Source organism: Trichosurus vulpecula, chromosome 5, assembly GCF_011100635.1.
Source record: "Trichosurus vulpecula isolate mTriVul1 chromosome 5, mTriVul1.pri, whole genome shotgun sequence".
Taxonomy (NCBI): domain Eukaryota; kingdom Metazoa; phylum Chordata; class Mammalia; order Diprotodontia; family Phalangeridae; genus Trichosurus; species Trichosurus vulpecula.
The window spans coordinates 233,370,521-233,397,932 of record NC_050577.1 but is presented as its reverse complement, the minus strand read 5'-3'; the positions used below and the strand labels follow the sequence as shown (position 1 = coordinate 233,397,932).

General features: G+C 36.5%; 1 protein-coding gene across 3 annotated transcripts in view; it reads left to right on the top strand.

Moving 5' to 3' along the window:
* Positions 1-27,412, top strand: part of TMTC2 (transmembrane O-mannosyltransferase targeting cadherins 2) — a 534,931-nt gene that overhangs the window by 352,153 nt on the left and 155,366 nt on the right. For all 3 annotated transcript variants that reach the window (XM_036759984.1, XM_036759983.1, XM_036759985.1), the window contains one exon: positions 15,152-15,273. In XM_036759984.1, coding sequence (XP_036615879.1) covers positions 15,152-15,273 — 122 coding nt within the window. The remainder of the gene's footprint in view (positions 1-15,151; positions 15,274-27,412) is intronic.

Genomic DNA, 27,412 nt, shown 5'->3' with positions numbered 1-27,412 from the left:
TCTACCTGTTTAGCCTTGCGTTCTGTCTCTAGCTGGAAAGATAAGACCAAAAGTCAATGTCAGTTGTTTAGAGTTCACTAGCACAAAAAGGCAAAATCATCCATTCTTGGGTTTTAACACTAATTTACGTTGCCAGGTGTGCAGCCACCAAGTTAAAGAAACCATATGTATTTTTGGCTCTCTATCAAGAAGAATATTGACTTAGTTTTCTTTTGGGGGAAAAAAAAACATCAATAAAAACTTTTGAGAGTTGCCACCCTTGAAGTTCATTCTTCAGTATGGAAGTGACTTGGCCAAATTTTCTTTTGTGCCATTCATCTGCAATATAAATTTTAAATTACATACTACAGTTACAGATGTTAATTTGCTTGGTGTTATAGCCTGCACTACAAAGGCCAAAGTCCAGCTCCACCACATTAAATAGGTAATATATTTTGTTTAAAGTTTCAATTAAAATCCAGGGTCAGAAGATATAATGGTCCCTGAGGGATTTTATACACTTTAATGTCAATATAAGGGTTACAGAAAGATCTTGCTCGGGTCTAGATGTCTCTTGCTTTCCTAGAAATATGATATTAGGCAGTTGATTGTATTATGGTGCTTTTAAAACTACACAAGCCCACCTGCTGCAGTAACTCATGGTTCTGCCATTCAAGAAGTAATGACAAAAAAAAGCTTGGAGGCTCAAGGTTTTTCTTTTAAAAGGGAAAACCAAGAGGAAGGATGTCCTCAGATTAATAATGAATACTTGTCACCTGCTTCCAGGATTTGCCAAGTAGCTGCAGTGTTTTGTGGCTGATAAAGATCCTAAATATTGTTTGAAAAATAAAGAGAAAAGAATGATGAAAGGGAATGAGAAGTTTGCATTTCTTTAACATTTAATGGGATCAAATAATATAGTAATCCTACTCCTACTATCACTGCTGCTACCACTCCTAATACTATCATTGCTACTGTAGCCAATAGCTAATATTTAAATAATACTTCAAGGTTTGCTAAGTTCTCTCTATGCACACACACAAATGCGTATGCACAGATGTATTTATACATATATATGAGTTTATTATCATATGCATATATGAAATACATATATGTACACATGCATATATATATAAAAAATTTGTATACAGGTATGCCTGTACACGTGCATATATACACACATACATACATACACATACTTTATATATGTATGTATGTATTATATCTGCGTGTATACATTTCATCATCTTATTTGATCCTCACACTGATCCCCTGAAATAGGTGCTATTTTTATAGATGAGAAATTTTTACAGATGAGAAAAAATAAGTTGGAGGAGTTTAAATGATTGTTTCCATTAGCAATATTCTAAATCATCACTATCATACTGATTTATAGTTACAAATAGAAAGATAATGTTAAGTAAAATTATATTAATACAGCATCCTTGTCAGTCAATAAACAAGCTTTATTGTATCTATTCCCATTATATGCATTATTCTAGGCCCTAGAGATGCAAAGTCATCTTAGGTGAGATATAGCGGGCTGTAATGGAAAGACCTACAGGAAGGTGACCTCGGTCTAGCACGCAGTGTCTCTATAAATATTAGTCTGTTGTGATGTAAAATGATATACAATAAAATAATACAATAATAATACAATACAAAGCAATAATGCTTGTATACTGTGACTCATAGGGTGGTTATGAGGAAGCTATTTCATTAATCCTCAAAAGCTCCATAGAAATGTTAGCTGGTGTCATTTTTATAGATAAAAATTAAAATGAAGAATCCAATCTTTTTCATGAGGAATAGAATCTCGAGGGTTTGGGGCTTTTCATTCTGGCCAATATTATGCAGAACAGAAGTCAGTGGAGTGGCATAAAGTGAAAATTAATGTGGTCTTTCAAACTATTTATCTTCATGCTGATGTGGGCCAGAGGTAAGCTACACAGTTTCATTTAAAGTTACTTAGTGATCCGTTCCTTAGTATTATTGGATGTGTTTCTGTATATACTAAGTAGCGGTTATTCTGTAGTCTTAATAAGATTTCATAATTGATGACAAGAGTATATCCATCTCTGATTGTCTTGTGATGCAAATCTACCTTTCCTGGGGCTAAAAATTAGAAATGAGACATTAAAGGACACTGCAGAATATTTTTTTTGGTTAATGTTTTTAAAGAGAAAATAAAGAGAAAAGAATGATGAAAATGAATGAGAAGTTTGTATTTCTTTAAAGGCTGGCTCATCAGTAAAAAGCAAAACAAAACAAAACAAAAACAAGTACATATTTTTATGTTGAAATAGTTTCATCTACCCATGCTGACATGAGTTGAGCTCCTGGCAAGTTGTTACTAAAAATCAAAATGTTTTCACTCTTGCTTTTTCCCCATATCTAAAATGCCTTCTTCCTCTCTATCTATTCATACTATCCTTCCAGTCCTACCTCACACCTCATTTCTATAAAGCCTTAATTGACTGATCCAGTCTGTGTCATTCTCTTTCTTTTCTTGAACTTCTAAAGACTGAGCAAAAGATCATAGATTAGAGCTGGCAGCAGGGTTATGCTGGTAAGTATTTAACAACCGGCTTCCAGGGAGAAAATGTAGTTATTACACACTTTTAAGTTTAATTATTAACCTTTCCTCCCTTACTTTCTTAAGTCTTAACAACCCAATATTACAATAAATCAAGACTTGATTTGTAGTGTTTGCTGATTTTCAAGGTATAAATGGCCTACATTGAAATTTTAACCATCTTTCTCATCTGGTTTGAGCTGGCTCCACCACACTTGGGGCTGGAAGGGATCTCAAGGCCTTTCATTGAGTTCAAGAGATCATTGAATCCAACCAAGGTCTTTTATAGATGAGCAAACTGACACTCAGAAAGGTTAATTGACTTGCCCAGGGTCAATAATGTGTTAAGATAATTAATAATAATAATAATAACTAAAAAAAGGGCTTTAAGGTTCGTAATTTTTATTGTTCAGTTGTTTTCAGTTGTGTCTGACTCTTTGCGACCCCTTTTGGGGTTTTCTTGGCAAAGACACTGGAGCGGTTTGCCATTTCCTCCTGTAACTCATTTTATGAAGAAGAAACTGAGGCCATCAGAGATCAGTGACTTGCCAGGGGTCACATAGCCAATAAATGCCAGACCAGATTTGAACTCAGGAAGAGGAGTCTTCCTTACTCCAAGCCTAGAACCCTATCTCTTGTGCCACCTCGCTGTCTCCAAGATTTGTAAAGTACTTTACAAATATAATCTCATTGGATTCTTACAAGGATGAATTAGGTGATGTCACTATCTCCATTATACAGATGAGGAAATTGAAACAAATATCATTTAAATGACTTACCCAGGGTCTCACAGCAAATAAGTACTTGAGATGGGATTTAACCTCAGTTCTTCCGGACTCCAGGAAGTACCCTGTCTACCACTGAGCTAGGACTTTGTGTTAAAATCTTTATAAGGTTCTGAATGTCAGCATGTTGTGAGTGGGGTTAGTTTCATTTGCTCTATTTGTACCCCAACATTTAGAATAGGTCCCATCACAGTAGATTTTTAATAATTTTGTAAACTGTAGGGGTCTAACCAGACTTCAGTTATTGTTGTTTGATTTCAAACTGGAATCCTTTCTCACTCATATCCTACAGAGACTTCACAGATCTTTGAATTTATTGGTGTGGGTTTTCCTTCTACCTAGGTCAATCCATGGCCCCTTTAAAACTTGGGAGATGGTCTTTGGGCATTCTCATGGTTCCCAAATTCATCATCCTGCTACCAATCTGTGGATGATCCCCTTGACATTTATCAATATCACTTCTCAAACAATAGTTGAACAATCCATCAGCCAGCTCATAACTGAAGCCTGTCTAATTTAGTGAGACCTGTAGGCATTGTACAGCATGGTCACTGACATACCCTTCAGAAGCCTATAGTAACCTCTACGCCAAAGTGTATGACATTGGAGTATGACATAGGTGGAGGTAGAGATACTTTGCTGCTGCTGTTCACCCTAAATCAATTAATGAAGGGAAAATGAGTCTAGAGTGATGTTTGTATTCCTTTCTTAAACTCAAACATTTTATTATCACCGTTTCCTTCTGATCGGTTTCAGATGTGTGCCAGTGGGGACTGTGCATAGCTTTCAGGTTGTCATTGTAATTGAATGGCCACTTACTATTAATGTAGTCAGTTACTGATGCGGGCATGTACTAGCTGTCTTTGCTTGCTTGAATAGTGTTACACGTCCTGCTCGTTGTACCAGTTCTTCCTCACACCCACTTGAACCTCCTCAAAAGAGATTTTCATCTGTCTGGTAAGCCAGTTATTTCTGTGACCTCAAAACTCTTCTTAGATCCATTTGCTACTTCCCACATCTCTAAAAGCTCAGAATGACCTAGATGTGTAGCGTAAATTTAGTTTCCTGAGCTTGGGACCCTTTTACTGTTCTTATCATGCTTTTCTGATTTCTCCCAAATTCTAGTGCTCCCCTCAAAAAAAACCCCTCACCCATCATTCATATATATATATATATGTATATATATATATATATGTATATATATTGCATATACTTTAGTGTGCACGTGATCTTTTCCCCTGATAGAATAAATACAAGTATCATAAAACTGTTTCATTATATCTTTATAAAATGAAACTGTTTTATTATATCTTTACTTCATTAGAACTTGGAGCAATACATGGCACTTGGTAGGCACTTAAAAAGCCTTGTCGATTTTTGATTCCTTGGTTCTGTTACTCATATTTGCACCTCTTGTCCCTGAAATTTCCTTCACTGGGCTTCCTTTCTAAAGCTTCTCTCCTTGCATGCAGCAAAATCCATCCCCTTGATCGAGCATCTTTTCTACAACATTAGGTTGTCCCAGGCCATTTTTCTCAGAGAAGTTGGTTAACTGGTCAACCGTTTAGGGAGAAAAACTATGCGTGTAGAGTCTGGGCAGAGGGAGGGTCATGGATATTTAAAGGTCCTGTACCTGCTATTATTGGAGAGCAAGACAATTATTAAATGGCTCAACAGACTTGAAGACTGAAGTCCATTCAACCTAGGAAAGGTCATGTCAAGGACCAAGTGTTTTTAGACATGAGCAAGCTACTTATATCATGCCATTGGCAGAAACGTTTAGAGTCACTTGATCCCTTTTAACATCTTTCTGTATCACATGATTCTTAACTTCCCCATTCAATTAAATTTCTTTATTTCCAATTGTCATAATGGTTCTACTGAAGGGGTTTGCTGGAAAATGTTTAACAATTGGCTCTTGGAGTGGGGGGAATACTCACAACATTCTTTTAAGTTTAATCTGCATCACTTTTAGCATCACTTTCTCAGGTCTCAGAAAATCAGCAAACAATACATAAAGCACTTATTTAGAGCATTTGGTGATTTCTGGGGTATAAATGTTCACACTGGAAATTTCATAATCAGCTCTATTCTAGGTACCTCCTGTGTATATCCCCTGTGACCCTGCCATTTTCTTTCAACAAGTAACAGAATTTAATTTGCTACCACTTCTTTCTGTTTCTTCACTTCCCCCTCTTCTCTCTGGAATTTTTTTTGACATGGGTCTATCCTGTCGATGAGAACACAGTCCTTTCCATTCTTTCTTTCTGCTCTCCGAAAGCAGCATGTAACCATTCTTTGGGTTTCTAAAAGAGTTTGCTAAGTACTATAGGGAAATTGTGTAGGAGTTTAAAATAACAAAGGAAAGAAAAATTCCAGGTTTATTGAGGCATTATCAGCATGGTGCAGTAGGAAGAATACTGAAATTGTAGCCAGGAAGTCCTATAGTTGAGCATGACTTTTGCTATATACTAACTGTAAATTCCTGGATTCTTCTGAACCTCATTTTTTCGCATGTGTAAACTGGGGAACGTAGGGCCTTCCTAGGTCACAGGGTTATTGTATGAGAATGGTGGAATATATTGGTGAGCTATTTATTATTTAATGAAATTCAAAAAACATTTATTAAGCACCTATTACATTAAAAAAACACAAGAGCTGTTACAAAATTTAAATAAAACACACTAGATACCTAAACTCATAAAACATATTTTAGTGAGGGAATATGATGAAGATACAAATAAATATACTGTGTATGTATGTATGTAACTATTATACCTATTTCTATATAATTGCCAGACCTATGATTTCACTCCCAGTGAGGAAACTCCCTCTGACAATGCTCATTGACACCTTTATAATTTATAGTGTGAGAGGGTTACCCAAAGCACTAAGAGGTTAAGTGATTTGATCAGGGTCACAGCTAGTATGTGTTAGAGACTGGTCTTAAACCGAGGTTTTCTGGCTCCAGGGCCATTATATTACTTTAGCCTTGAGCTTTTATTTTCTGTGGGGAATACTGACAGAGAACTATGACATGTAATACTATACATAATACCACACAAGTTCATAAAACATAGACAAATAAACATCTGGGGCAGGAAAGGTTATTATTGGCATGGAAGAGTAGAGGTTTTCTTGAAGAGATAACTATTTTGAGCTGGATTTTAAAGGATGCATAGAAATTAAAGGAAGTATAGGAAAGATGGAGGGATTAATGGAGGGGGGATTGTCTAGGCTTAGGACATAGAATAAACATAGGCATAGGTAGGGATGGGAAAGCTTGCAATGTTTTCAGGAGATTGTAAGAATGACAGTTTGAGTATAAATTCATAATTTTTAGAAGCTTATTAGAAGGAAAATAGGATGAGGTTGAAAAAGTAGGCTAGTGTCAGATAATGGAAGATCGAGAATGACAAGTTGAGTGAAGTTACTCCTTCAGTTTAGGGACAGTATCCAGAGGGTGTTAGAAAGAATGAGGGGTCCAGCACTCAGAAGATTACTCCCTCTCCCTGCAAGTAGTCGGAAGCCTCAAATTATTTTTAGATTCAAGTAAAGTCCCGTTTAACCCAAATATAGATAAATAAAGTTATCCGGTTTTTCATAAGTTAATCCCTGTTAATGCCAATAAAAATATCCTCAGACATAAACTTCTTATATTTACATTTTAAAATTAAATACAAATTCATCTTTCACACTGAACAAGTTTCTTTCTTTTTTCTTCTTAACCCAAAGGAAGCACTAAATCCCTTATACGTGGTAACTCAGCATGAAGATTTTAGGGAATTTGTCCAAACTGAACTCAAAAATGATCAAGAGGGTCAGTCCGCTCCTCCTAGGGACCCATATATTTGTCAGTTCCCATTTTAAGCTTCTAATTGGTACAAAACATAAATTCACCACTTACCTTACTATCCCCCTCTCCCCCATTAGAGTTCTTACACACGTTATAGTTATCTGTACTTAGGCGTACACGTGGCATGTGCTTTTGTACAGGCTGTCACCCCTGTCTGCAATGATCTAAATTTCTCATTTCTGATGCTTAGAATCCCTCATATTCTTTATATCTGAGATTAGGTACCACCTTCTACATGAAACTTTTCCTGATTCTCTAGGCTTAGTGTTCTTGTTGTTAAATTGTGTCCGACTCTTTGTGACCCCATTTGGTGCTTCCTTGGCAAAGATATTGGACCGGTTTGTCATTTGCTTCTCCAGCCCATTTTACAGATGAGGAAACTGAGTCAAACAGGGTCAAATGACTTGCCCAGGTCACATAGCTAGTAAGTGTCTGAGGCTGGATTTGAACTAAAGTCTTCCTGACTCCAGGCTTGATGCTCTATCCACTGCTCCACCTAGCTGCCCACACTCTCTCAAAATGACATTTAATTTTGTTCCTATCTTCTATATTGCACATTCACTTCCACCACACAATTCAACTAACATTAATAAACCACATCATACTATGGGCAACCAACACTCTCCATCATCCACAAACCCCATTTTCTTACAAATCTGCATGTTAATGAAATTGACTGTACATACTTGGAGAAGGAAGGAAGAAGGATGAAAGGAAGGAAGAAAGTAAGAAAAAGAAAGAAAGAAAGGAGAGAAACAAAGAGAGAGAAAAAAGAGAGAAAGGAGGGAGAGAAAGAAGGGAAGGAGAGAAAGAAGGAAGGAAGGAAGGAAAGAAGGAGAATAAAACAAAGTAAGATATTCTATTGATAATTAAGGTGGGATTTTTTTACTGTTTTCCCTTTTGAAGTAATCAAGTGCCTTTGATGAGCTTGGCCTTTGTTTCTTTGTTTCTTTTATTAAATTTGGGAGTCTTTGATGACTTGCCTAAGAAACAAGGAAAAGCCTACTACTTCACATAGGTTTGAGTCCCATGGCTGTGATGCCTGAAGAAGCATCACATGGTTTTGATTTCCATGGTTGTAATGCCCTTTGACCCTGAACAGGATATATAAACTCAGAGGTTAGCATTTTGTTTGGGGCTCTCACTCACTGGAAGAGTGTTGATGTGGAGACTCTGGGTAGCTGCTGAAGCCCCCCAGCTTTGAAGAAAAAAAACAAATGTTGGTTCTTCTCTGGTAACTAGGTATTGTGATTTGGTCTGTTTGTATTGTCTCTGTTTGTAATTTCTGTTTGTATTTGCTCTGAAGTTCAGAGTGCTGGCTTTTCCACCTGAACTAAACGAATAACATATGTACATTTAATTAAAGTGAGATTGTAAACCCCTTAAAGTAGCTTTCCTTAGAAAAGCAGATCAAAAAACCTGTGCTAACAGACCTCCTGTGTGCTGGCGTTATTGGTCTTACACAGCCACAGTAGCAGCAAGCCACATTGTTGTTACAGATATGAGTACCAAATGAGTATTAAAGTCAACGATTACTAAAGAAGTTTACAGAAGAGATATTCTTCCTAGCTCTGGGGTCGTCAGAGAAGCATCCATGGAGAAGGCAGAATTTGAAGAATGGGTAGGAGTTTGATAGGCAGAGAGGGAAGGGGAAGGAGTGATGGAGGGCCCTGTAAGCCACAAGAAACAGATTGCAGAGAGGTGCTAGATTCAACCCTGGTAAATGCACAGACAACTCAGCTCAGTCTGTCTTATCCTGAGTCTTCATATCACATCAGTGCAATAAGTTCAATTGACATTTGCTCAGAGCTAGGATACTGAGCCATCAGTAATTCCAACATCTTTCCCATAAGGAGGTGGCCTTTGCCTGGATTATTCAGACCTCGGGCTTTATGTGGGCTAGAAAAATAGCATGTATGGTATCTTAAATTCAGTCTTCTATCTGCTTGAAGCTAACTGTAAGCTTTAGATTTGTCTTGCCAGCGAATGGTTCAGAAACAAATCTGAAGGCTAAACATGATCTAGGGAGAATCTCGAAACATGTCTCTTTCTTATGGAAAAACAAAACAACAAAGCTTCGGTTCTGCTATTCTTTGCAAGAAAAGGATAAATATTTACAACTTGCTTCTTTTATTCTACATACAATCCCCTACTACATCCCCACTTTTGTTTATTATCCATTAAGAAAAAAGTCCAGATCTGGGGAGGGTAGATAGTTTAGCAAATTCCTAGCTATATCTCCTTTTCTTTTCATAGTGAAATTATAGTTTTCCTATCCTTCCTCCTTGCCTCTCTCTGGCAACTTTCCTTTGTGATGTCTTTTAGTTGAATTTGTGTAATGTCTCCCTGATACATGCTGACTGTGTGACAATGTTATTTAACCTTCAGTTAAGCGTTAAAAATGAGCCAGGCTAGTCTCTAAATTGAAAAATTACAGAGGAATAGTTGGTCTTTTTGGGCAGAGGGATTTTCCTTACTAGGAGTTCCATGACACTGATCAGACCACATATACTGAATATACTGATATTCAAATTGTTTTATTCAAAGATGAAAGATGACCTGTATCCTAGATTTGAGGCCTGCATTAATAATTCTTTTGAATGCTAATTTCATCTGTTCTGTTTTTTTTGTAACAAAATCAGTAGTTGGATATTGTAGAGCACCTTGAGGCTTACAAAATGTCTTTATGACAATTTGTTGAGATAATTCACAAATGCATTAGTAACCCTCCCCCCTTGTTTTAAAAGGCAATTGTATAAACAGCTTGTGGCTCAAAATATTTAGTCATATAGTGAATAAAAGAACCAGGATTTCAACCCAGATCTCTTGACAGTAGGTCCACTATTCATTCCATGCTACCTTTTGACACTCAAGTTGTTTCCTTTACTAGAGTTTCTGTTTTACAGTCTTGATACATTCTAAAAGAAAGATCAAGTTGCCCAACCATAATCCATCCATAGATATTGATGTTTGTGGTTTTGTTGGCAGATTTTATAATTTCGTTAGTGTAGAACATTTTGTGCCAACAGCTCTTGATTTAAAGAATAGAGTGTCATATGCAATGCACCTCATATGTTGAGTTTTCCCTTGTAAGAATTAGTTTGAGTGTATTTTATATTAAAAAGTTATTTTTTAAGGGCCAACCATCTGTTGTTTCTCTCTCATCTTCTTCTGCCTCAATATGTATGATTGAGCAAATTAAAACTGAGGCAAATTGTGATTCTGCTTTTAACTCTACAAGCCATAGAAGAAAGGGGATTTGCTAACATACATGTGAATCTGCAAATGAATTGGAGAAATGTATATCAAACATGTCTTTGAAAAGCCCCTGTTTATTCTATAAACTGATTTGTTTTATCCTTTCCATATGTTCCAGCAGAGCTATGATTTCATCAATGTGAGTATTTCCTCCAGATATTCAACTGACAATCCATCAATGATAGCACATAATATGCAACCCTTTTTCAAGTCTTCCCAGAAGTTTTTCCCCCAGTTATTAGTAGTAGTAGTAGTAAATATGGAAGTGAATTTATGTGGTGAAATCATACTTTTCACATCCAATAATAATATTCCCAGAAGTTTTTCCCCCAGTTATTAGTAGTAGTAATAGTAGCAGTAGTAGTAGTAAATATGGAAGTAAATTTATATGGTGAAATCATACTTTTCAATCCAATAATATTAGATATTCATATGCAGTTTTAAAGTTTTCAAAAGCAATTTACAAATATGAGCTTATTTTTATAATTATTGTTCATCTGTTTTTATCAATGAATGAATCAGTGAATGAATGAATCAATGAATGGATGAACATGTCTCAAGTACTTCTTATCTTACTGTTTCAGAGGCAGGCTACTATTTCTGTGGTAATAGCTTGTGGGGTAATAGCTTCTTCTCATCTCTATCAGATCAATTCTCCCACTGGTTGTGTTTGTCCCATCATTAGGTCCCAGTGGATATCACTCCCATTTCATTTAATCATTTAATAAGGATGAGCTTTTACAGAGGGATATTTACTTTGAAGATGTATTGGAAACAAAAGTACAAACATTTCCCTCCAACACATTGGGGACATACTCTTTACTTCTGTATTGTCACCTCAGTATGTTGGGAGAATAGGTTCCCTTTTAGCTTCCTTAGTAACACTGGCCCCATCAAATTCAAGTAGTGTATTTAGTCCTGAAGACCATTCCATGGTCCTCTAAGCGTGATCATACACTGTCTATAAAATCCAGACTCTGGAATACCAGGATATCAGGGCTCTTTCCTGATTTTCAAAAGTCGCAAGATTGGAGGCTCAACAACCATCATTAAAACAGAAAAAAAATGTGGAGACCAAGAACTAAGTCTCTTTCCCATTGTTATATGGCCTCAGAGGGGAGATGACCTTGCAGTTTTGCCTCTTTTGAGAGCCTATAATCGAAGAAGTCAACGAGATTTCCCAAGAGTGCAACTCAGGAGAATTAGATGAAGACATAAGTCAGTCCAAAGGTGATTCAGGCCTTTTTTTGAAGACTCCTTGATTTCCCAGGAGATAAGCGATTGGAAAAAAAAAGAAAGAAAGAAAAAGAGAAAAAAGGTCCTCCAAAGCAGAAGTAGGAAACCAAAACTCAGCATTCTGGAACTAGTTACAGAAGGGCTACACATGCACCAATGTCTCTACAAGTTACTCCCATTTTATGGTATTTTATGTTGTCTCTTCATGATTCAGTTCTTCTGGGAGCAGGCTCTTTGGCAATTCTACATTCATACATTGATTCAATAAACATTTATTAATCCCTTCTTACGTGCCAGGCATTGTGCTAAGAGCTTTCTATATGAAGGGACATCAGAGGTGCTTTGCCCATGTACCAAACCCCTTTACAAATGAAGAAACATTTTCTCAGCCCATGAAAATATAAATGTAATGACAGTCATATTCCCAAAGGATCATGCATTCCAATGGGGGAGAAAATGCACACGGAGAAGTTATTACCATGGAGGCTAACTTTGGTCTGGAAAGGTACAAGAGTGATAAGTTGGGCCACAAGATTGACATATCCGTTCCCAGAACAATGGCAGTATTGATTTGATCATGGCTCCAGTAATGAGCAACAGCTGGATGGCACAGTAGAGTGTCAAGCCTGGAGTCAGGAAGATCTGAGTTCAGATCTGGCCTCAGACACTTACTTGCTGTGTGACCCCAGACAAAAACCCTGTTTGCCTCAGTTTCCTCATCTGTAAATGAGCTAGAGAAGGAAATGGCCAAGAAAACCCCAAAAAGCTTCACAAAGAGTCAGACAGAACTGAAAAATTACTAAGTAACAACCAGTAAAGAGTAGAGAAGAGGTGTGGTATTTGAGGCTTCTGAGGAAGCTGTTGGAAAGATGAGGGGTAGGAAGTGAAATTAAGAAGGGAAGCATGACAGGGGCCCACCTGAAATAGTGGGCCAGGTCAGACATTCACTAATTAAAACAGTGGGGCTCTAGGGTAGAAATTCTGGAAACAAACAGGTTAATTAGGAAGCCTCGGAGAGGTAAGTGACTTGTTCATTATTCCATAGCTAATAGTAGATTTAAACAAAAATCTTTCCTAACTCCAAATCCAACTTTTATTCCCTTAAACCACACTGCCTGCCTCTTAGATATTGAAAAAAATCCTTGAAATACTACATTAGGTTACACAGAATTCTTTCTGGCTTGTTTTGAGATATGAGATCAAAGATGGATATGAATTAATTAATTTTCTCCTGTTTGACAAGATGCATTATCAAACCTTTCAGGTTTTTGCATCTTAGGTGTATTACTAATTAATGAGTTATACACAGGTACTGACTGAAGGAAATGGGCCAGGCAGTAGTAGTTAGTTAGAAAAAGTGACTAGGAAAGATACTACCTGAAAGATTGATCTACATCATATCAATGAGAATATCATACGATTTTAATAGCATTGGGTTTTTGTTTTGAGGAAAAAGAACATAGTGAGATCAGTCAATAGGTTTCTTATCTAGTATAATTTTGAGAATCCAATCTTTTTTTTCTGTTCGTCTTGAGATATCCCCACACCTACACACAACACTGGTAACATTGAACTTTTTGATTTTTTTTGAATTTTTGATTTTTGAAAAAGTAAATAAGAAATTGAACTATTTTATAAAATCATAAAAATCTGAACCATAGTGAGGCAACGAGATGTCATTAAAAGGACACAAAATTAATGTCAGGAGTCAGAAAAATTTGCTTTGCTATTTCTGTTTGACTTTGGTCAACTCAATTCTCCTCTCTAGGTCTTTGGTTCTCTTTCTCTAAAGGGAGACTGCTTGGTTGTAATGACCTCAAAGCCTGTTTCAGTTTGAATCCCTGTGGTGCTATACTTGTAGACATGCTGTAGAATTTCAAACTTAAGAAGTTAAAAGACAACTGCAAATGTTGATGTGTGTACCAAGTCTAGCATTATGGATAATTTTAGCTGTTGTGTTGTACAGGGTGTTCCTGAAGTCTGGACACACAGGCAAAAATGCATATTTTCCAGAAATGAATGAAATTTTCAGCAACATTTTATTTAATTGGAATATTAACAAATAACATCTTCAATATGATTTCCATCATTTGTGATGCGAAGGTTCATGTGCTTTGCAAGATTCATGTGAACTTGATGCAATAACTCCACATTGCTGTCAATTTTGGCATATTGACTCTTTATGCATTCAATCAAGTGTGTTGCATCTGTGATTTTCATTGAGTACACCTTCTCCTTTAGCACACTCCAGAAAAAGAAGTCAAGGGGCTAAGGTCTGTTAATATTCCAAATATTTCAAAATATGCCTTTTTGCCTGTGTCCAGACTTTAAGGACACCCTGTATCATGGCACCTAGAATTGATTTTATAAGCTAGTGCTTAGGAATGATTGATCATGAATGATTTCATTAAGTAAAAGTAAGATTTTAAGATGAATAGAAAGTATCTCTCCTTCTCTGATTCCACTTTATAAATTATGTCCAACATCAATTCAGTGATCAGAGAGCTTACCGTCAAGTCAGAGGAACACATATACACAGATAGATATACAGATTTATAAATAGAAGGGGAATGGCAATCTTTGTCTCTCTTCACACGTTTGGCAATCTTATTTTCTTTTTCTCTGATTTCATTCTTTTTTGAGGTAATATTCCTCACCCTCTTCCATAGCATTTTATAAATAAAATTGCCTTTTTAACAGGTGTTACTCTGGACTTCCATTTCTCATGAGACCGAGATTGGATGTTTGCTTGTTGAGGCAGTTACTGGCTTCTTTTGGCTTCTTTGTTATCACAATTGCATAATAATATTTGCAAAGTACTTTGAGAACCTTACAATACTATATAAATGTTACTTGTTGTTATCATTCGATTAACACTATACCTCAGCTGCAATAGGTACTTAATAAATACTTGCTCATCATTTTTTACATTATCTCCATTCCAACATATATTTTCTCTTCCCTACCCAGAGAGTCATCCCTTGTGCCAAAGATACACACACACACATACATTCTTCATCAAAACTAATCAGCACATTGATAGCATATTCAATATTTCATTCCCCTGTTCCCTCACTTCTGAAAAAACACATTTTCTGGATTCTTAACTGGGGCCAAACTGAGTCAGGATAATTGCATAGTATTTCCCTTCCTTTTCTTTTGTTCCTTCTGTTTATTATGTATTTCCAGTTAATATATAAAATGTCTACAATAACCCATCAGAGGAGGTGCCATTTTTAAGCTTGCTATGGATACCTGAATGCCTTGTTCCAACGTAGAGCCCATCTTAAATGTTTTTTTTTAATCCCCCTTGGTGCCAGCAAAACAGTTTATAATTTCACAGGTAATCCCGATGGATACTTGTTGAGTGAATGTGTCCCCCTCCTTTCCAAATTACTGGGAATGGTCTTTTAAGAGGTAAGATTATTAGTTTCTTATGACGCCTAATACATTTTTTTCTAGGTGAGGCTTACCTAAGGCTGAGCAAACTTCCAGAGGCAGAACATTGGTATGTGGAATCCTTGAGATCCAAGACTGACCACATCCCTGCTCATCTCACGTACGGGAAACTCTTGGCCTTAACAGTGAGTATCCAACATCTCCATTAGGCAGATGCTAGGGCTCTCAGCATGACCCTGTGTCAAGAAAGCCAGAGTGACCTTCCCACTTCTTGTCTGGCCTGGGTACTTATGGGTCTAGAATATCATTGTGAGTGTTGGTAGATTTTTTCATTACATGGGCCTTCCAGGATGAGCCTAGTCTCTACCATAATCACAGCTGTTTTACAGATACACACCATGAGTTACAAGAGGGACCCAGCATGAGCGTATAGAAGGTTCAGAGCAACCTGAAATCACCGCAGAGTGGGGTTGGAGAGAGCAGGATGGGACTGTAGATTTAAAGCACATGTTTTATTGTCTGTCAGCACATTGAAGGGATTTTACCCTTGAAGAAGCTCAATGGAAGTGTTGGGGAAAGAATCTGGCTATGTATTGAATATATTGAATAAACCTCAGCAGCAGCATTTACATAAAGATGAAATTTTAAAGGCAAGCATTGCCTGAAACATCACAGAATATTTTCTGAGCTTTGCATATATTTTTTCTTTTATGCTGTGTCATCTTCTAATTAACTGTTATCTCTTTTGGTCAAGTTTGCAATGCATCCTTGCTATTCAGCACTTTAACCTAGGAGATATTAATGAAGTGCCTACTGTATACAAGGTGTTTAGGATGTGAGAGATGGACCCTAATGAGTGATAATCATATAGTATTTTAAGGTTTGTAAAGCATTAGGGAAGAGCTTTGTGAAAGAGGAGAGACATGAGCTGAACCATCAAGGAGGATAATCATCTCAACATGCATGGATGAATGCATATGGGTTCAAGCTATTATCTTTTGAGAGAGAAGGGAAAGGAATAAGAATTTTTATAGAGCCCTATGAGACAGGCTCTGCTATCCCCATTTTATAGTTAAGAAAACTGAGGGAAATAGAGGTTAAGTGATTTGCCCAGAGTAACACAGCTAGAACACGTTTTAGGTTAGATTTACACTCCAGTGTTCCTGATTCCAAGCCCAGCATTCTATCCACGGCACCTCGCTGCCTCATTACTTTTACATCACTTCTTGAAATTACCTGCTATGATCTTATGATATCTGTGAACATTTTGGGTCATTTCAGACTCTGTAATAATTAATCATTAGTGTAGCATTTCACTTACATATGTTTTATGACCAATAAAATGTGTAAGCAAATATATTTTTTCAAGTGTTAGGGCTAAGTATGGTAGCGTTTTACCTTTCAGACTATCAAAAATTTTGTCTAGTCTCACCCTTCACAAAAGTATTATGATGGTGACGATGATGATGACGGTGAAGATGATGATGGTGATGAAGATGATGATGATGATGATGCCTTGTGAAATCCCCAATGAGTTCAATTCCATAAGGGTGACTTAGACAGCTTCAGATCTGAAAACGCGTACATGGGCGTCTTGATGGGATTCTTATTAGTGCTCCTCTGTTGTGGAACTGTTTTTAAGTAGAACATAGATGAAAATGGAATCTTTACATTTTCAATTGGATTGATAAAGTGCTGTCTGCAAATCTCTCTCAAAAGGCATATTGTAGATTTTCAAATCCATTTTTTGTGATGCCCAGTAGACAAAAAAAGGTTATCTTCAGAAGATGAATTGAGAGCATTCACTCACATATAATTTGCAAAATGCCTCAACTTTGACAAATACTCTGGACGCAGGATTCCCAAGGGCCCTTATTTCTTTTCTTGAGGCTTTTTATTTTATGTTTCCTGCATCTAAGACATAATTTGGAAAGACTGCTTTATTCTTTTTTTTCAGGAGGAATTCTTTACGAGACTCAGAAGCTTTATTTTACTGGAACATATGTAGGGGAAGGAAGGGCTTTGCATATTACAATCCAAATTTTAATTTTTTCCCCCAATGCTACTTAAGGACTCTTTTTATAGTTTCCAAGTTGCTGATTAGATGAAATATAAACCCTATTATGGGATGGTTTAGATTCACAGTGTGAAAATCCCACAACCATCTTTAACAGATTTCTTTCTACATTATGAAAATTGGCAAATTCTTTGATCCTTAAGGACTGCTTTGGTCTCATTTTGGATTTCTTGACTTGAGAGTATGCCACTGATTCAGCAGGCGATTGGCAAAGTGAAAAAAAATGCCACACATTTTGACTTCCGAACACTTTAAATGTAAAACAGTATAAATACAATTGGCTATTAGTCTCAGCAGAAGGCACAATTTTAGTTGGAGTGGAGACTGGTGTTTTTAATTCTGGTAGTGCTTACCCCAACCTAGTTTTCATTAAGAATATGAGAAATAACTATATGTAGGAGTGAATACAATTGTGTCAACTTATTCTGAGTATGATTGCATCAATTCAGGATATCATGTCAGAATTATATTTTAAAATCAAATTAAAATGAAATATAGTGCTGGAAATGAAAGGGACCTTAGAGTTCATATAATCAGTTTCTAGATGAGGAAGTTGAGGCCCAGAGTGAATGCCTGACTTGTTCAGGGTCATTCAGGTGGCAACAGATCCAGAGCTGAAAACTGAACGTCCTGATTTCTAACCCATGAATTCATCATTTCAGATAAGTCCAATTTGAGAAATAATACTTTCATATAAAATGCATTTATTTTCATTACATTTAGTTTATTGATTAACCCTGAGCTCAATTAATGGAAGCAAGCTGAATGCATTTTTATGTATTTTACAATTTAAAACTATTCTGATTTTACCTGATAGATTTGTCTTAATTATAATCTTCATGATACTTTTTAAAAAGTTCTTTCTTATTTCAGCATCTTTCTAAAATATCATGGAACCCCTGTGTTTGTCAAGGAGGTGTGATATGGGGATTTCTATTATTAATCTCATTTTACAGTTGAGAAAACTAAGGTAAATAGAGGTTAAGTGACTTGCCCAGGATCACATAGGTGCTAAGTGTCTGAAGCTGCCTTCGAACTCTGACCTTCCTGACTCCAGGGACAGTACTCTATCCACTGTACCACTAATTGCTTTTGTAGTGCATATTATTGATTTTGTAATTCTTCCCAATACTATGTGTCTTCATTATCATTTCTTGCACGTGCTCCCTTCACCATTTAAAAAAATCATATTATTTTTTACCATAGTCAATTCACTTAGACTATTTTTTTTACCATTTTTGTAGGCCAATATAATTAATGCTGACATGAATTGCTTGTAAAAGTTCTATTTGCCTTTTAGCTTGTTTACAGAATTTGGCGGTATATTAGAGAAAGGAGATGAATTTCTAACAATGATTCTTGATACAGAAAAAAAACCCAACAACTTTATTTTGACTAATAAGCAGGATCATTTAACCGGCCTCCTTTTTTATTGTGCCAAGCACTGTGCTAGTTCTAAAAAACATAAAGACAAAAAGAAATCTGTTCTGGACTTCAAGAGTTTATGCTGTCTGGGGAAATGATAGAGAGACATAAATAATACAAAACATATACAAAGTCGAAGCAAAGTAATTTCTAGGAAAGAAGGCACTAGCACCTGGGGGAAAAGAATAACTTGCTATAAAAGATGACACTGAATTTAGTTTAGTAGGAAACCAGGGAATCTGTGAGACAGAGACAAGGAGGGTTGCATCCCAGGCATAGATATAGGTCATGGAATATTGTGAACCAGGAATAGCCCACAGTCTAATTTGTATAAAGTGCGGATGATGTAAAGCAGAGCATGATGCAGTAAGCCTGGAAAGGTAGATTGGAGTTATGCTGCAAAAGGCCTTAAATATCAAGAGAAATTTGCCTTTTATCTAGAGGAAAGAAGGAGCCATTAGAACTCAATGAACTGGGAGTGAAATGGTCAGGCCTGTGCTTTAGGAATATAACTTCATTTGTAAAAATTTTTTCATAATATTTTGTTTTCCCCCAATTATATGTAAAAAAATTTAACATTCATTTTTTAAAGTTTTGAATTCTGAATTCTCCCTTTTTATATTAATATTTTTTACTTCTTCCCTCCCTCCCTTCCTCCCTTACCCACTCCCTGAGATGGTAAGCAACCTAATATAGGTTATACATGTGTAATCATGCAAAACTGTTCCATTTTATTCACTTTTTACAAGAAAACTTGAAAAAAAAGGAAGGAAAGGAGGGAGGGAAGAAGGAAGGAAGTGAAAAATTTGTATGCTTCAGACTATATTCAGATATCAGTTCTTTCTTTGGAGGCGGATAGCATTTTTCATCATAAGTACTTTGGGATTGCCTTGGATCATCGTATTGCTAAGAATAGGTAAATCATTCACAATTCTTCCTCTTACAGTGTTGCTGTTACTGTGTCCAATGTCCTCCTGATTGTGCTCTTTGTATCAGTTCATGTAAATCTTTCCAGGTTTTTCTGAAATCATCCTGATCATCATTTCTTATAGGACAATAATAGGAATGTAATTTTAGATGCTATGTGGAGAAGAGATTGGAAAAAAGAGACTTGAAGCAGCAAAGGGATCCTTGAGTTCGGAACAAAGAAAAATTAGGTTAAAGAGCTAGGGATGTTTATCCCAGAGAATAAAAGACTTAGGAGGGCACAATGACAGTTTTCAAGTCTTTGAAAGATTGTTATGTGAAAAAAAGGGTTTAGACTTCTTTTGTTTTGCTTCACAGGGCTGAACCAGTGCAGCAGTGGGGGGAAGTTGCAGGTAAATCAACATCAGAGGGGAAAATCAAAATTTTTTCTAATATTTAGAGCAATCCAAAAGAGAAATGGGCTGTCTCTGAAGGTGGCAAATTTACCTTCCATGGAACTCTTCTTGCAAAGTTTATATGACCACATCTTGCAGAAGGATTTTTTTTTCATATATAGGTTAGATACGGTGGTTGATAAGGTCTTTTGCAATTCTGAAATTCTGGGACTTCTGGCTTTATTTCTATTATTTTGTTTGTTGGATTTCAAATCTCACCATGAAATCACGATACTTGTAAAATACGAGCTCTAAGTGGCTATTTTAAGAGGAAGGGAGTCTTCAATATACCTGCAGCATAGACTATCTCTCTGTGGACATACTCCAAAATAGCTACTTCAGATAGGTAGATTATCCCCACTGGGGTGCTACACTATGAAACTAAGTCCAGAATGGCTCAGAGGTGACTTAACTTCATTTAGTAATCATGGACTGCCTCCATGAACCTTACAAATTACTCTCAAAATAACCTGATTTGGGAATGGCCTCATTGTAACACTCATTCTGGCCTAGTGGTTCTTGTGGCTGGGTTTAAATGGTGGCTAGGCACTCCTAACCAGATTGAACCTATTGGTGCTGGTCACATGTTCAATGTTACCCAACTAGTCTACTAAATTGGTGCCCTCTATCATTATCTTTTCTTCCTCATCTTCTTCGTATTACTAATAACCACCCCAGATCTATCACAGATCTCTTGCTTGGATAAGTGAGAAGTTAGATAAGATTACTTCCAAGGTCCTTCCAAGATGAGACTTTATAATCTGTGATTCAGTGAATAGACTTCAGCATTGAGTTCAAAACAATGTCGATTTGTTTAAATTTGGGGGGGCATACATTTTCATAATGTCATAAGATGTGCCAAAGCATGAAGCTATTTTAATATGCTTAGTTTTAAAATATAGTTTCATATTTTTCTTGCTTAGTTGCTTTCTCTGACAAAGAATCAGGTAAAGCAAAACTTAAAAGGTTTTTGTCTAGTATAAAAAGGCACCCTTCTTTAAATACCCAGCCATCACCATGAAAGGTAGCATGAGGCCTACAGATTTAAAAAAGAGAGAAAGTAAGAACTGTTTTCTCTTACAATCTAGGAGGCACAAATAGTGTTCATAAGAAATATGCTTGAATTTTTTTTTAATTGAGGCACCTGTTTGGATTTAGTTAGATAGCATGGTACGATTTGCAGCAGTGCAATTTTCTCAGGAAGCTACAAATCCCACAGGATACCAGCATTTACATTTCTGTAGCTCTATGGATGGGTTCAAAGATTTATTCACCTACAAACATTTTCACAACTTGCTTTCTCCTCCCCACTTGCCCCCAAATTTCCATCGTCTTTCTTTATGTTCCCAATGGTGCATCTGGTACACAGACCTCCTCAGCCCAAGACAGTGTGAGGGCCAAAGCTGCAGGGCATAGAATTAGAGAATCTCAAAAGTGCAAAGAATTTCAGAGGCCATCTCATTTCACCCATACCTGAACAAGAGCCTACTTCTCAATACACATGAGGCAACATACAATGACCATCTGGTCTTTGATTGAAGACTTCAAGAGAGAAAGAAATCACTATCTCCCAGGGCAACATATCTCACATCTGAGTGGTTCAGATTTTCATTAAGATCCTTGTTTTCCTTAAATCTTACTTGTTCTAGGCCTAACACTTTTTTTGCATCCCCTTTTGCATCTAATTGTCATAATCATTCTATTATTCCTTAACATAAATATATATGAGGCAATTCTTCAATACCCTTATAAGAACCTTCCATAACTCTCTTGTCCAGCCATTATCTTCCTCCTCCTTCTCTTTCATGTTTCTTTTTAAATTTAGCTTATAATTTAAGTTAATGTTTAGATTTTTGTTTTAAAGTATTGCTAAGTATGTGAATACATACACGTACACACCGAGTTCCATGCATACATCAGTCGTGCTAACATTTTTTAAAAACACACACACACACACACACACACACACACAATGTCCTATTTAATATAATCATGTTTTTACATATACTTTTTTATAATTAATTGTGATGCAAACAGTTCTGCAATGAACAATGCCTAGCTTATGTAAGTATTCAAATTGGAGAGGGGACAGAGCAAATGCTTAATTTTTCAAGAATTCAAGTAGCTATGGTTGCATTCACTGGAAAACGGCCAGTTGACTTGTATTTAAATTTGTAGTGTTGTATCTGTCTCTTTGCTGTTGTTCAGAAAAGACAATTTTGTAGCGTTACTTTGTTCTAGTATGCTCTCTTTAGACTGCAAAATATCCAGATCTAGGAAAAAGTCCTTTAGAAATAGGCGTAGGTGAAAGTGACATCCACATTTACCTTAGTCAACTAGTAAAACATTGGGCTGGAGCCAGAGCACCTGAGCTCCAGGCTTGCCTCAGAAATTTATTTTTCCCTCACAAAGGAAAGCATAATTCTTGTAAAAGCCTTTCAAATTGCAGGTCTCTCATTTCTAAGGTATAATTGAAGCTCTTTGTCAAAAGTGGCAGGACCAGGTGTAGCCTTGAGCATATACTGTAATTCAGTTTGCATTGTATGAACAATACTTTTGCGTGGAAGACAGTATCACAAAAGAGAATTCCCACCTAAATAGGACACTTCGGTCTGGTTTGACATTTGACATGAGGCATTTGGCTAAGGCCAGGCACCAACCATTCCATCAAGCTACTTGCTATAATGCCACATAATAGAGGACATGTAAGCATGACCATTGATTGTAATAACCAGAATTTTAGGAGTAGGGATTAAACATATTTTACGGAATAGAGCCCACTCAGTTTTCCCTTCCACAGGTTAGAACAACATGCCCTGCAAAGGAGACAAAGGTCTGTTTGAAGCAGACATTGTTCATTTTGAGTAGAAAAATACTTACCAGAAGGTTATATTTTGGCCATGAGACTTTCTGGCATGTTTTAAGAAGATGCTTACAAAAGTTGCAGAGAACCAAACTAGGGCCTCTTGCTTTGATTCCCATGGGTAGAGATGATAAGATCATAGATCTAGAGCTGCAAAGGACCTCAGAGATGATCTTGTCCCACCCCCTCATTTTGTATAGATGGGGAAATTGAGGCCTGTGGAGTTTAAGTAACTTGTCCAGGGTCACACAGGTAGAGAGATAAAGCTTCTTCCACTGCACCATATATTCAGCTTCTTTTTTTTTTGGAGGGGGGAAGGCAAGGCAATTGGGGTTAAGTGACTTGCCCAAGATCACCCAGCTAGTAAGTGTCAAGTGTCTGAGGCTGGATTTTGAACTCAGGTCCTCCTGACTCCAGGTCCGGTGCTCTACTCACTGTGCCACCTAGCTGCCCCCTCTTTTTTTTAAGAGTGACCCTTTTTGAAACCTGGGAGAATAGAACCAACCTGAAGAAGCCTGTTTCATATCCATGTAGTTGAAGGGGAGTCACTCTTCCCCTTCTCCCCATCCTTCTAGTTAAACCCGTGGAGGTTTTCTTCTGTAAGTTTCTGATACTCTAGGCTCAAGTATGAAAGTCAACAAAATGGACTCAGTCTGAAAAAAATTGCATCAGTCAATCAACAAGCATGTTTTAATTGTTTACTATATACCAGGGACTGTGTTAAGTGATAAGGATACAAATATAGAACATGTAAACAAAGTTGTCTCACACATGAAGAAGTAGGAATCCCCTCTGTGGTGTGTGGTTTGAAGGATGCCATGACTGCCCCCACAGCAAGAAATATTACCCCATAAATGCCTAACATTCTCTCCCTAATGATTTCTTCCATTCTCTTACACATGACCTTCTCTCATAGAAAGCAAACACATTGATCAGAAGGATGCATGGATCTCCCTGCCTGCCCCCTTCTTCCTCAAGGGGATTGTGGGATAGATTTAATTTCCACTAACCTCTAACTGAAATTTAGCATTTTTTCAATTATTTAAAAATATTATTTTGTGAAGCAATCCATAGGCATCATGAGACTGCCAAAAGAACCTATGACAATTTTTTTTTCTTAACTCTTTCTGAAGGACCCTTGACCTATACTTTGTTGAATGTTAAAGTCTCTCATACTATAGCAATTCAGTTTTCCTTAGGGTTCTTTATCTTTAAAAAAAATCTGAATTGAAGGGATTTGATGGGAAAAGGCCCATATGTTTTGTAGTCTCTAAATATCAATAGTAGAAAGTAATTCTGTTTTCCCATTAGCTATTTTCAGGCATGATTTTAAAAGAGCACATTAGCTACTATACACTCTACAAGGAAAAACATATATTTTTATCACTTTCCCACAAATATATTATAATCACAGAGGGCATGGTGTTATGTTTGATGTTTCTAACTCTTGAAATAATGATGATTATTTGAATATTAAATTACTTCAACTCATTTTGTTCCATGCCTATGTATAGCACTGTTTTTTTATGCCTTAGATGAAATTATACCTCAGAGCAGAGATACTACAGAAATAGTAAATTACAGAGTAGTAAAACAATTCGTTCTTTTTTTTACCTTTAAATAGATTTTAATATGTAATTGATTGTAAAATTACAGGTCTTACAGATTGATGTAGATAATGGTGGTAATGTCATTACTAAAGAAAATTAAACATTTGTATTCCTGCCTATGGCATCGATGTAACTTTCATAAATGTAGTACTTCTTCAAAAAACTTATAGTATGTTGGGTCTAGGAAGGGACAAAGAAAAATTAAAAATTATATAAGATCACATTATACCCAATTTAATATTCTTATTCAATATGTTCATTCCTTCTATTCACAATCAGGTATTTCAAAGATATGATCTCCTCTGCCCTGGAGTTGTTTACTACTTTTTCGATTTCTGCCCTATAAGCTCAATCCTCAGTAATTCCCACTGTCAGTCTTCTTTACTCTTCCTCCTGGCTGGTAGAGAAAATCACAAAATCATGAGAATGTGGTATGATATAGATTTACATTCTCTGAATCAATTAAGCTGTCATTGATAGAGTAATTTATAGAATGCTGTACTTCTTTACATGTAATTGGGGAAAAATGAAATACTAAATAAATAAGTAAAAAAAAAAGAATGCTGGACATCAAGTCAAGATGTTCTGAATTCTATTTATGCTTCAGGCACTATGTGGCCTTGGCCAACGGGCTTAACCTCTCTCATTCACAGTCCCCTCATCTATGAAATGAGGATGTTAATAACATCTTCCCTACAGGTTGTTGTGGAGATCAACAGAAAGTTTTATTAGTTTTCAAACTCATTAAGAGACAGTAACATGATATAGATTCAAAAAGCTAAAAAAAATTGCAGAATGCGTTAATAAGAGTGTAGCATCCTTTCCTCCCTTCTTTGCATAGGTGGGGGACTATAGGTATAGAAATTATATACGTGAACAATGCATTGGTGGGGGCAGGGATATATTGAAAAATAAAGGTAATATAAAAATGAAGATATATGTGCATATACATATGTACATATTATTTTATCATATTATCTTGGGTTAATTATCTTGTGATGCATAATGTCCGAAACAAGGGATGTGATAGTCCTTTTCGTATCTTCCCTGATAAGAACATAACTAAAATATTTGTGTTTGATTTTGTGTGCCATATTTCAGAACAGACATAGAAAAACTGGAGTGTGTACAGAAGAAAGTGATCATGATGGTTAGGAAGTCAGGAGATTCTGTCTTTTGGAATCTGGTTGAAGAAATAAGGGACCATTCATCTGGAAGAGAAAAGCCTTTGGAAAGTAGGAGGGCTGTCTTCAAGTGCTTGGATGATTGTTATGTGGTCAGAGGAAAGTTTAGACTTACTTTGCAGGATCCCAGAGGACAAGGCTGTAATGGAAGCTATGGGTGGAAGCTGCAAAATGGCAGACTTTGCTTGCCATAAATTAAAATGTCTTAATAATTTAAGGTGTTCCAAAGTATGAGTTGTTTCACTTAGCTGTGAGATTCTGTCACTAGAGAACGTCTGATTCCAGTTGGGTAACTATTTTGAGATCTTGTTTTGGGGACTCCTATTCAGAAACAGATTTTCCTAGATCATCTCAGAGTTCCTTTTCAACTCTAATATTATTGTGATTCCATGAAGAGCAGTTATACCTGTTGATACTGTTGAAAGAGACACAGATAAATAATAATGCTTGCTGTCCCCATGGATCATGCATTCCAGTAATATTCATTTCCATTCATTTTTCCCCATCCAACTAATGCTTATTAACCACATTTTATGTAACATAAAAATGCAAAACTACAGCATGGTAATTGCTGGAGAGCAGTACTAAGTGCTAGGAGAATTATGAGGAGGGAAGTAACATTTTATTTAACAGGGAAAGTAGGGTAACCTGCAAGGATGAGGTAGCATTTTGGATGGGTCTTGAAGGATGGAAAGGATTCCAGTTGGTGGAGATGAAGGGGTGGGGGAGGTTATTCCATGATTGGGAAAAGGACTCATGAATAAGAAAGAGATTCAAATAGAATAATAATTCGATATAATCAATAGTCATCAAATATAAGAATTATCAAAGTGATAGATCATTCAGGGTCAAAAGTGAGTCTTCTATGAAGGTAATAAAGAAAGAGAAAATAGGAAAAGATGAGGGTTGTTTGAGGTAGAGAAGAAAGAATCATAGAACTAAAGCTAGGAGGGACATCAGAAGCCATTTTTCCCCAATACTTTCATTTTACAGGTAAGAAAACAGAATTAGGGAGGTTAAGTGACTTATCCATGATCACAGAGGCAGTAAGTATGGAAGGTTTGATTTAAACTCAGGTCCTCTCACTGCATAGCAAATATCCTTTCCATCTGGGTGGCATGGTGGGTAGAGTGTTAGACATGGAGTCTGGAATACTTAAGTTCAAATCTGCTGTCAGATAACTTCCTAGCTGTGTGACCCTGGGCAAGTCATTTAACCTCTATCTTCCTCTCATCTGTCAAGATGGGGATAATAACAGTGCCTGTGGGAGAATCAGATGAAATAATGATTGTAAAGCACTTTGCAAACATGAAGTGCTTTAGAAATATTACTTATCATCATCATCATCATCATCATCATCATTGTAAGTATCGTTTTCAAGTTCTTGGTAAAAATGGGGGACACTGAAATGAGGTATTATTTAATAGATGACATTTTTGAAAAGTCGCAGAAAGGTAAAAACATTCATGAGGGTTATAAAAATGGCCTTCTTTTTGAAACCTTTTGGCTTTTTGCCCTGGGCTGAAATTGGAAACTGTACATAAGAATGTAAAAAAACATAGGTCGTCATTCAATAAACAGAGGAAAAAGCATAGTTTGGAAATTACCATGTGCCAAGCGCTGTGCTACTCAATGAGTATACAAATATAATCAAGCAATAAGAGAAAGGAAGGGAAGGGAAGGGAACAAGCTGTGGTCAAGTGCCTAGTACCAATTGCTTTACAAAAATCATCTCATCTGATCCTCAGAGGACAGTCCTTAACCTTCGAGGAGCTTACAGTCTAATGAAGGTTAACAACAACAA